Genomic DNA, 12,149 nt, shown 5'->3' on the forward strand with positions numbered 1-12,149 from the left:
GACCCTAACAAGCAAAGTTTGGACACTCCTGCTGTAGTGAGTGTAGCAATGCATATGGTAGTGAAGACCTAATGTTACGTGTTCTGATTATAAGATGTGTTCTGTTGTGTACCACACTTACACCAAGATGAATACGTTTTTCCATCGAAAAGTACTTTTAAAACATTGTAACTTCAAAGCCTCAAACCATAGTGTGTTTTATGTGTTAAAACTCTTGCAAGCAGGCTTTTAGCTTTGGGGTACATTAACAGTGCTCTGCAGTATTTTGTGTTTCTTTTTCCACTGACTGATTTTTCTCAAAACATTCAGAAAGAATCTGTGTGCATTATACTAATGAAAAAAAAAAGCGGTAAACATAGCAGCATGTACAGGAGCACAAAGGCATCCTTAAAGAAGATCTTTTATTCTGTTGAGTTGTGATGAACCACTCTTTTAATATCTACTGACCATGAGTTAATGTGTGTGTCTGTGTGTGTGTGTATGTAGGATCCAGTCCCGCCTGAACTCCTCAGTTTACTTCAGAAGTCAGAGGATCCTCTGCTGCAGAGTCTGTTTGCAGCCTCAGACACAGAGGGTAACAGCTCCCGGCCTCACAGCAAAGTCGTCACCGTCGTCTCCAAATTCAAGGTAAAGCCACAGTAAAATATTATATGGGGTTTGTGCAGTTTGGCTTTGGTTGACATTTGTTGCAGCTGTAATTCAGGCAGTCGTTTTAGCCTCTTTAATTCTGACTATTGTTTAAATAAGCATTATGTGAAAATTGGTATTGGCTCTTTGGCTCCCCCTACGGTTGAGAAATGTACATTTTTATGCCACTGCAGTAAATACATAAAATAATTGCAGTAAATAATTGCCCTGCGAGTGGTCACTCATGCATGGACAGTTGTACACATGCGCTTATTGAGGAGCTGATAGATACAGAACCATTGTGTATCTGAAAGTGAAAGTGTGTGAACAGAGACGGTAGCATAATATTACAGAGTATTACAAAAATCCAATTCTGGTTATGCAGAGTTGTGCCGTTCTGTGTAGACGTCTCGTGGAGCTCCATGTAATAGCAGCGGTTTAAACTAACATACATGACTCCTATATTCATATAACAGTCAGTGAAACATCAACAAGATTTTAAACATGTTATTTGAAAGAAAAAACTTCTACATAAATCTGCTTTAAATATACTTGACAAACTGCGTGTGTTTGCATGTATAAAAACTCAAACTCAAATCTATCTGTAATGTAATTTGTGCAGAACTCATTGGAGTGTTTGATGAAGATTCTGCACAGCACCACCCCACACTACACTCGCTGCATCAAACCCAACCCTGACTGTAGGCCACTCACCTTCAGGAAGGAAGAGGTGAGAGTGACCAGTTTGTTTTTCTTTTTAATCTTCTACTGAGAATGTGGATTGCATGAATTCCTAAAACAGACCATGTTTAATCAGCGTACCTTATAGTAAAGTGAATTGACATGTTTTATGTATTTTGTAAAACTAATGATTCCAAATGTACAGTTTTCAGTACTATGAATTACATTTGCTTACAGGTGCAATACATAAACTTATGCAAATCTAACAAAATTACTTAAAAATTAATAAATCTAAAAATAATTAAATACAAGAAGGGTATTTCCATGTAAATATATATAAAAAATAAATATTATATGTTACTAGTGTAAATTTAAGTACTAGTATAGTAAAGAACGCATGACAAATTGAATAGAGGACTTTTTTTTTGTTATAAACATCCCAGCTTGGTTGTGAGTATTTCTGAATTACAGCTTAATTTGCCGAATACAAAAAAAGCATTTTCACACCTGTAGTTGGTTTCTGTGGTCTAAATACATGGATGATTTGTTTACTTGTAGTGTTTCTCTCTCTGTTTGGTTTAGTTTCACACAGGCATAAACCTAAACATACCATAATGTGCACCAATAAACCAAGCGAACAATCTGATTGGTCAGAAAAAAATAAATAAAGAGGGAAGATTCTCTGTTTCAGTGTGTATAGCTGTGCCGTGGGAAGCTGTTTTAACACAGAACACTGAAAAGTTGCTGCTATACTTTTAAACAGTGTTTTTTTAGTGGGATGCCCTAGAAAAAAAATCTGCACCTTGGGCTGGGGCAGGGCAGATTACGGCAAAAGTTGGGGTCAAAATTGGTGGAGTAATTAATTTGTGGAATTTCTGGATTAAGTTCAGAAATGTCTCAATTGTGCTGTTTTTACTCATTTGCCTTATTTATTAAATGTGTTTTCAGGTGATCACACAGCTAGAGGCCTGTGGTATAGTGGAGACGATCCACATCAGTGCAGCAGGATTCCCCATCAGGTAATATACAACATACCGTTCTAACCAGACCTGCAAATTTTACAATATGACAACAGCATACTATTAAAAACTATTACGGTTAATATTTTGCCTGTGCACACAGTTATTCAGACTGCAATTTATTAGGTGCACTTCTTTTCTAGGTACAACTGTTTTCCATATTACAAGATACTTTGTACTTAAATAAAATGGCTAAAAATAGAAAAGATTAGTGTATAAACTGACACATTCAGTTCAGTGTGCACACATTCACACAGATAACAAAAATAAATAAAATGAATTATTTGTGCAGGGTTGCTTATGACAGTTTCCTCCAGCGATATGGGCTGATAATCAACACCAGGCTCCCTCAAGCTCAGCTAAATAACAATGAAGGTAAAGGATTTTTTATTTTTAAACAGTTTTACTTTGTGCAGCCCTGTTTTCTTCAGTAGATCTGTTCCCTCATTCTCTTTTACTCAATTTCTCTCACTTTTCTCCTGTTGTTTCTGTCTGTCCACTGTCATCAGACATTATTCAACATAATCTTGTGTATAAAATGGGACCGTGTGTAGTATAAACAGGCTAAAAGCTGCTCCAGGTAAAAGACTGCATGCGTTTATGTAGATGTGCATGTAACACAGACATGTGAGTATGCAGTGCCTCATGTTGTTTGTGTGTGTAATGGTTGTGTTGTTCACATCACTGAAACCATGTCTCTGCTCTAACTGTTCTTCAGTGTAAGTGGCTTGGTTTCACACATGCTGGCATGCACAATAGTACGAACATGATGTTGTGTGTGTATATAATGGCTTTGCTTGTCTTTCATATCAAATTAATCAAGCAGGTTCATACAAATAAATGAGACAATAAAACTGGGGTAGATGAGACTGTATATGTATCATCCTATATATTCTTCATGAATATATGTAAAGGGTTACTTATAAAAGATAAGATGACACAAGAGAATGCTTTAATTATCCCACAGCGGGGGAAATTTACAGTGTTAGAGCAGTACAGAGAACAGAACAGTGTCAGGAAATATACAACAATATTAAATACAATACAGTCTAAATATAGATCTAGAAAAACTAAGATTAGCGGAAACATGGTAACCTATTATGTATTATGATAAGCATTGGCAAATAAGATTGCACATATGCTGACAGTAAATAAAGAGTAAATAGGTGGTGATGTAAGCAGACTATTGTATATAGTACTAGAGCAGTAATAAGTAAACAGTTTGATGTATCTATGTTAATTTTAGAATAACCAGTGATTTCAAGCAACACTTTAGTATTGGGCATTTAAATTCCTTTAAATCCAATCAAATGGAGAACTGTTATTAATTTATAATGATTATTGAACTATTGAACTATTCCATAGTTTCGTTAATGCAATTTATTTGGCAAAACATTATTCTTATCTATCCAGTAATTCCATGAAAGTTCTACTTATTTGTGTGGTAAACTGAAACTTTGGTAGAGTTCACCAGTTTGTGATTGTGCTTTTCTGTAATCACTGTTTTTCTGTCCTCCTGTTTAGGATCTGAGGGTGGAGAGGAGGACAGTCTTGGTCCTGCTGTGCAGGCCATTCTGAACACAGTCCAGAAGAACTCGAATCGCTTCACCAACCTCAACAACAATCTGATGGTGCACTGTGGGAAAACCAAAGTGTTCCTCACACATGCCATGGTAATACCAAAAAAACTGATCTGTAATGACATTTGTTTAGTGTATTCTCATTGAAAGATCATATGCTCATTCACCACATGTTTTAGTACTATGGTTATTGTTCAGTACAAGTAAAAAGTCTAGAATCAACAATACTAATGATAATATCGAAACTCATTTTTTGAGTTTTTTCAGGAAACTTTTGTTTCATGTTATTATGGCTATTTAAAAATTATCAATATTTTAAGAGGATAGTTTATTATAGAACCAAACAGAAACAATTCTTATTAAACATTCTGAAAATATTGATTGTAAAGACATAACAGGTTAACATTTATCAGTCAGAGCATTTCTAGCTAAATTGATGGACTTAGCCATTGTGCAGACTAATAGTGCAGACTAAAAACTCAATAAAACTTCATAATAAAACTAAATAACTATGCAAAATTTAAAGACTGTAGAATTTATTTATAAGAAATCGACTTTATGTGACAGTAAAAATCTCTGGACTTTCTGATTGGGGACAAGCCCTGAATCACGGAGTCTTGGAAAGTTGTTAAAAATTCGCCATTTTATTTTAAAAAGTCACATTTTATTTTGACTTAATAAATAATAATGTATGTGCTACATTATCCTACAGGAGTAGAATCAAATGGTCTGATCAGCTGAGGTTGTAGGAGCTTTTATCACAGGTGCCCATGCAGCATCATAAGGAGATTATTTAGGCAAAATGATTTTGGTGATTATTTTTAGAAAGTTGACGAAAGATAGAAACTTTATTTTATATAGAAGAATAAAGCTTTACAGAGCATTTATCAGAAAATGTAAAGGTCAGTGTTAAAATGAAGAACTAGCTGTACATGTAATCCTCCAGTTGAAACAGTGAGTGCTGAAATATCTGCTGCTGTGTTTCTTACTGCAGTTAGAGCTGTTGGAGGAGCAGAGAGACCGGGTGCGCTCTCAGAAGGCCTTCTCCATCCAGTGCTGCTGGCGTCGGCACCAAAGACACCAGAGGGCAATCAGGACACAATCTGCCACTCGCATACAAGCAGGTACGCCATCCACACTTACAACAGTTAGAAATACAATCAAGGATTCAGGATGACTGCTGTTGTTTCTAGTTTTATAGCATTTTATCATTTTATTCATTATAGGCTGTTGTTTAGGGCTGCACCCGACCCAACTATTTGCTAAACGACTATTTGCTAATGTTTTTCCTTTCTATAATTATCTAATAATCCTGAAAATATTTGTGCTTGCAATACAGTGCTGATTGGCACTACATTAAGAAAGTCAGCAGGGTCACGGGACATATTTTTGAGCATTTAAAAATCAGTAAAAGAGCTACAGCATATGATGCATTGTTAAAATTGCAGACTTATGACGTTGGCATATAATATTGAGCCATCATTAGATGGATTAGTGGAATAATGAGACAGACCGCTTACATATATTATACATACATATAAGACCAGCCCATGTTCTTACATGATTTTTGGAAGTCAGAGCCAGAGTCAGAAACAAACACAAACAATCAACTTGTCGATCAAATGTCATCCCCTTACTGTGTTAGAAAAATAAAAACTTAAAGCAACAGTCCTTATGATTTTTTCTTTTAAATTGAAAACATAAGTGTTCTTGAGTGGAGAGAGGGCCAAATATTTTAATAAATGGCATCAGTGTGCTTCTTCTACCATTTCTGCAAAGCAAAATATGTGTAATTCTAAAAGCAAGGCGTCTGGTAGGTCCTGGGACCTTTTTCCAGGGATTTCCAGGGGGCTGCCCTATTTATTTCCATCACACACTTGTAACTTGTGTCTGCTATCTGTATTTTTCTGTTTTCTCAGTGGTGAGGGCCTGGCTGGTCAGAAGAGAGGTGAGGAGTTGGCACAAAGCTGCTTCAGTCATCCAGGCTAGATGGAGGTCTTGGAGGGTGAGTACTTCAGACTGTTTTAAGATAAGGTCTAATTTAAAGCAACAGTCCCTAAGAATATTCAGATCAGTGGTGTCAGTGTTTCGGCATGAACATCCCTTCAACGTCTTATATATTCATTCTAAATATAGAGTGGTCTGGTAGGTTTGTTGGATTTTATTGCTCTCAAGACTCTCTAGACAGTTTTATAAATTGCAAAACAAGATACTCCAAAACAATTATTTACATTTACCTGCATTAACAGTACTCTTTCACATGCTCTGTGCAATTACACATTTTCACCAGAGGGGTCTCTAAATCCCTAATTCCCTCAAACATACAGACTGTTGCTTTAAAGTAGCTGAATGCATGCTCTGTTCAGTTACATAGAGTCACCAGAGTAATCTTTAAACCACAGAATCCCTACAACGTACAGATTTATGCTTTAAAGTAACTAAATGCTTGCTTGCCCTGTGCAGTTATGCATTCTCACCTGAAAGATCTCTAAATCCCTCTATCCCCAAAACATAGAGACTGTCGCTTTAAAATTGCTACCATAAATGCATGCTCTGTGCAGTTAGATATTCTGACCAGAGAGGTCTCTATATCCCCATATCCCCAAAACATGCAGACTGTCGCTTTAAAGTAACTGAAGGCATGCTCTGTGCAGTTAGATATTCTCACCAGAGTAATCTTTAAATCCCCATATCCTTAAAACATGCAGATGGTCATTTTAAAGTAGCTAAATGTATGCTCTGTGCAGTTAGATATTCTAACTAGAAAGGTCTCTAAATCCCAATATCCCCAAAACATACAGACTGTCACTTTAAAGTAGCTGAATGCATTCTCTGTGCAAGTAGACGTTCTGGCCACAGAGAATTCCTCCCCAAAAGAAATCTTCCAAACATACAGAATGTTGCAGAATTTATTTTTTTTATAATATATATAAATCTAATAATTATATTGTTGTTGTTTTGCTCCTGTCTCTTCAGTCTCAGATGGACGCTCTGGCTGATGCAGAGCTGGACGATGCTGAGGACCTGCAGGAGGAAGAGGAGATCTGTTCTGTTCCTCCTCTGGATCCTCTGCTGAAGGAGCGAGGCTCGGTGCAGCTCTCCAGCATCCCCGAGCCTGTGACGGTACGCAGCTGGCCCCTGGGCCTGGCTATGGCCCACGCCCCCAACATCACAGTGGCCTTCACTGCCACCGGCTTCCAGAAGGTCATGTCCCTGATGGCCACACTGAAGATCCCCTTCAGGCACGGAGAGTACAAAGTGGAGACCAACCAGTTCGACCAGGGCGTAGCCTCCATCAGAGCACAGCCACGGGTGAGAACTGAAAGTGGATTTATTTGGACAGATAATTGGGGTTCTCATTTATGGAGATAACAGAGATTTAGTTTGATTTTGTACTGAATTTTTGAAGGTGCAACAGTAAATCAGTTTGTTGTGATAAAATGAGATGAGTGCAGTTATTGATATAGTAATAAATGAATTTAAATGAATGGAAAATCAAGCAAAGACCAAATTAAATATAAAATTTGGTCTTTGCTCGATTTTTGTAACCATTTTATAACCTTTTGTTTTATCCTGTTTTAAAATAGCCCAAAATCATCTCAACAGTGTCCCAAAAAGACTATGTTTAAATATTTTCGAGCTATTTTCATACTGTTTAATGGGTGTATTGGTCTTGAAAGTGTTTTTTTTTTTTTTTTTTTTTAAATCAGAATCTCAACTGAAAATTACATACCTATCTTTTTGCCCAGAATTTAGCCACCATATTGAAATTCCCGGGTTAGGTTATTTTGGCCAAAATATAGTTTTTGGAATATTATTATGTAATGTATCAATAATGTAAAAATCAATTAAGGAAAAAAAAATATATGCAAAATACAAATAAAAGTTTATTATTTATGAAAAGGTCATTCTTGCATTTGGCAAAATAATCCAGTCAAATTCAGGTAACTGTAAGATCACAATTTTGTACAAATAAAATAAATAAATTAATTAATTAAATTTGGCAAAGGATTATTAAACAAAATATATAGGTTTTATTAGGAAATGATTAAGCCTATTTATTAGTAGACTATATTTTCCGGACTAGGCTTAATCCCTGTCTGTTAATACTCTTTTGTAAGTAACTCTGTTGTGTTCTCTTGTCTGCAGGGCTCAGTGAAGCTCCACATGCGACGCTCCCCTCTGCGCTACGCCGACATGCACCCCGGGAGCGATCCTGACGGAGTGACCGGTTTAAACCAGATCCTGCTGGACAGCGTGTAGTCCTTATCCACCAATCCTCATGACTCACGTCTGCAATACCAAAACAAGCTTTAGTCCAATCAGAGCACTTCCAGAGGCACGAGTAAGAGTGCAGAACACACTGTGGGAGAAGATTCATGATGCTGCCTTTATTTGAGTGTAATATATATTGCTGTGTTTGACTGTGTATGTGCCTTCTGTTCCAGGTGGATTGTTAAGGTAGTAATGTACTGTAGGATTTTTATATATAGAGAGATATATTTATTCAGAATAATGAAAGGTTTTTAAGCCAATGACAACACTAAGATTAATTTGATAATAAAATTGTAAAAGGTTGTTACTTATCACTCCTGTTTGGGTATAAAATGTCTAGTCTTTTCTAGTTAGACTTGATATCTGCAATGCTTTTCAGTCAAATACCAACTGTGTATGATTTTATTCAAAAGAAACAGTTAGTGAAAGGGATGTACTGAAATGAAACTTAACAAAAATGAAACATTGGGCTGAATAGCAAATACTGAAAACATTTTTTTTATTTTATTTGTATTTATTTATATCATTTCCCCCCCAAAATTGCATAAATAAATAGCATAGTTACTCAAATACAATCTAAAAATGTTTATTGAACACTGAACATTTTTACATGCCAGCAGACAAATTAACAAATTACAATATGACTTATAATTAATTAAAAATAAATGAAACATTGTTCAGTATACATTATTCTGCCTTTTCACTTAATGGCATTTTTGCCAAAATAATTTCGGTTGCCAAATATTCAGTGCATCCCAGCAGAGGAAGTTAAGACTGCCAAGTGTTGTAAACTTGTATTAATAACTCATTTTAACTCAGTGATGAGGGGAAAAAAAACATGGCATTGACTGGAATCTACAGTATCTGCACTGTTTAGTACTGTGTACTTGATTTCTACTCTATTTCAGGCTCATTGCACACTAATTTTATAAGGAATAATAATAATAGTATTTATACTGTAGTCTTAATGGCTTTAGACAAACTTGGGAGAAATTATCATTTTGCATGTGTGTGTGTGTATGTATGTGTTTTTCATTTTTACTCAACTTTCAGTTGCTGCTTTTTCTGTTTTTCAGGTTATATATTTCTTTTTTACTGGAATCACAGACCAGATCTTTATAACACTAAAACAACAAAGAAAGATCTGGTCCATTAAGTACTGTTTGCCTGGGTTTAGACTGCAGGTTTCTGAAATCAGATCTTTTGAGATGACTGTTCACACTGTTCTTTGCAAGTGATCAGATTGGGTTTGCATGTCTGGACATCACAAATGTTGGTGTGGTTGCTGTGGTAACAAGATAGGCATCGATAAATAGCTTTTGGTGCTCTTCTGGGACCTGCGAACTTCCATCACTCTGGATTTAATAAGGTCCTGATTTGCTTTGTGAATGTCCAGACTGTGTTTGGATCTAATTAGCAGAAAACCAATTTCTTGTAGTTTCTGGCTGTCCAGATTATGAAAAATAAATCTGGATAGAACCTAAATTTAGTATGCCAAAATCTGATTTAGGCTGCCAGTCTGAACACAGTGTTTGAGTGCTGCTGAATGATGTGAACATGCATATTCCTGGACAGTGTATCTCAACTCTGGGTTTGGAGTTCCACTACCCTTTTACTATCCTTTATTTCTAGTGTTTTCCCTGATTTAAACACACTTGATTCAAAAACTAAAAAGCTTATTAAAGGAGAACTCCAGAGTGAAATTGAATTTTGGTGTAGTAAAACATGTTAAAGAGTACCAACTTTTGCTGAATAGCCCACCTCCGCTCTCCCACAGCTTTCAGAGATCCAGCAATTTTATTCTGTTTGTCCAAACACCCTTTAGACTAGATAATATGGGGCATATTCTTGCCCCTGCAGATAAATCGCTTTTTACACCGTTATCCAGGCTCACAGTAGCTTCACACTTCATTTGTAGAATCTGGAGAGCTCGGACATTAAAAATGAGGCGTTAAGAACTTTAAAAGAGCACAAGAAAAACACTGTTTACATCCCATAGCCTTAGCTACATCTCCGGACACCGCCATCATAAAGTAAAGTCATGATCAGTTAAGTGAGAAGCACATAAAGTTGACAGAAGCAAATGATGTACATGTGAAGAAGGCAAATGGAAAAGAAGACAGAAATGCTGCAATATTACGTGCTCGTGACTCTACTAATCATGACTTTACTTTAAGATAGCAGCGTCCAGAGATGTAGCTAACGCTACGGGGTGAAATGAATGTTATTAATAAGCTTCTTGTGCACTATTTAAGTTATTAATGCTTCGTTTTAAATGTCAGAGCTCTTCAGATTCTACCAGTGAGGTGTGGAGCTACTTTGAGCCTGGATAACGGTGTAAAAAGGGATTTATCTGCAGGGGCAAGAATATGCCCCATATCACCCAGTCTAAAGGATGTTTGGACAAACAGAATAAAATTGCTAAATCTCTGAAAGCTGTGGGAGAATGGATGTGTGCTATTTAACAAAGGTTAGTACACTTTATCATGTTTTACTACACCCAAAGTCAATTATACACCAGAGTTCTCCTTTAACAGCCTATGGTATTGTTGCTGAGGGTGTGTTAAAGTAGGAAAAGCACTAAAATGTGCAGGGCAGTGGGTCTCCAGGACCAGGGTTTATATTTACACTGATGTAGGCCAGTTCTTGAGTACTCGACATATCATTATAATATTATGATATATTTATCTCAGTCTTCAGGCATTAATCTGTAAACTGCAAATTATATTGCAAACTAAATTCTGTCAGACTCAGGGCATTCAACAAGCACCGAACAAATGAAAGACCAAAGTATATCAACGAGATCATGATACTTAAACCAAATCTCTGTTTTCATAGATCTTATGTAGTAGCAACAAATAGAGTACATACAGTTTTGTAACCATGTAAGTGTTTTTGTGTTTGATCTACAATTTGAATATTGCTTATATATTAAATATGCAGTGTTAAGTTGCATTAGTTAAATGATTAATGCTAAGCACTTCATGCCTCACTTAAATCAACAAAGACCAGTAAGTATGAATACACAAGGATTTCTGTTTATGATGTTCTGTAAATACATGATTCTGATTCTTGATAAAATAAATACATTTTTAAAAAATACTAGATTGAAGCTGATTCTTTGACTTACCAACTACATTACTGTTTTAGGTTAATCAAATGCACTTTCTAAAATCACAGTGTCACTCCACATGCTTCTTTCACTTCCAGCAATGATTCTGTATCTCTCAGCTTGTCCAGAAATGCATGTGTAAAACGTGTCCTTTAGTGGTTTCTTAAATTTTCCATTGTGTTGCAATTTTGTGAGCATTTAATGATGATTAACTGCCTTAATATAATACACAGCTCTGGAAAAAAATAAGAGACCACTTCAGTTTCTGAATCAGTTTCTCTGATTTTGCTATTTATAGGTTTATGTTTGAGTAAAATGAACATTGTTGTTTTATTCTATAAACTACGGATAACATTTCTTCCAAATAAAAATATTGTCATTTAGAGCATTTATTTGCAGAAAATGTGAAATGGCTGAAATAAAAAAAAAAGATGCAGAGCTTTCAGACCTCAAATAATGCAAAGAAAACAAGTTTATATTCATAAAGTTTTAAGAGTTCAGAAATCAATATTTGGTGGATTAAGCCTGTTTTTTAATCACAGTTTTCATGCATCTTGGCATGTTCTCCTCGACCAGTCTTACACACTGCTTTTGGATAACTTTGTCACATTGGTGTAAAACTTCAAGCAGTTCAGTTTGGTTTGATGGCTTGTGATCATCCATCTTCCTCTTGATTATATTCCAGAGGTTTTCAGTTTGGTAAAATCAAAGAAACTCATAATTTTAAGTGATCTCTCTGATTCTGCTATTTAAATGTATATGTTTGAGTAAAATTACCACTGTTGCTTTATTCTATTATAAAATAAATATGATTAAAGGGAAGAGGCTGTCTCAAATATAGCAAATATAGTCAAT

The 12,149-nt window shown here is 35.7% G+C and overlaps 1 protein-coding gene across 1 annotated transcript in view; it reads left to right on the plus strand.

The window, feature by feature from the left end:
• Positions 1–11,284, plus strand: part of LOC103043962 (unconventional myosin-XIX) — a 31,624-nt gene extending 20,340 nt beyond the window's left edge. The window contains exons 15-23 of the mRNA XM_007255832.4: positions 487–627; positions 1,250–1,357; positions 2,257–2,327; positions 2,620–2,702; positions 3,852–4,000; positions 4,902–5,031; positions 5,827–5,912; positions 6,884–7,219; positions 8,057–11,284. Of these exons, the coding sequence (XP_007255894.2) occupies positions 487–627; positions 1,250–1,357; positions 2,257–2,327; positions 2,620–2,702; positions 3,852–4,000; positions 4,902–5,031; positions 5,827–5,912; positions 6,884–7,219; positions 8,057–8,170 (1,218 nt within the window). The 3' untranslated portion in view covers positions 8,171–11,284. The remainder of the gene's footprint in view (positions 1–486; positions 628–1,249; positions 1,358–2,256; positions 2,328–2,619; positions 2,703–3,851; positions 4,001–4,901; positions 5,032–5,826; positions 5,913–6,883; positions 7,220–8,056) is intronic.
• Positions 11,285–12,149: the final 865 nt, after the last annotated feature.

Source organism: Astyanax mexicanus, chromosome 1 (genome assembly GCF_023375975.1).
Source record: "Astyanax mexicanus isolate ESR-SI-001 chromosome 1, AstMex3_surface, whole genome shotgun sequence".
NCBI lineage: Eukaryota > Metazoa > Chordata > Actinopteri > Characiformes > Acestrorhamphidae > Astyanax > Astyanax mexicanus.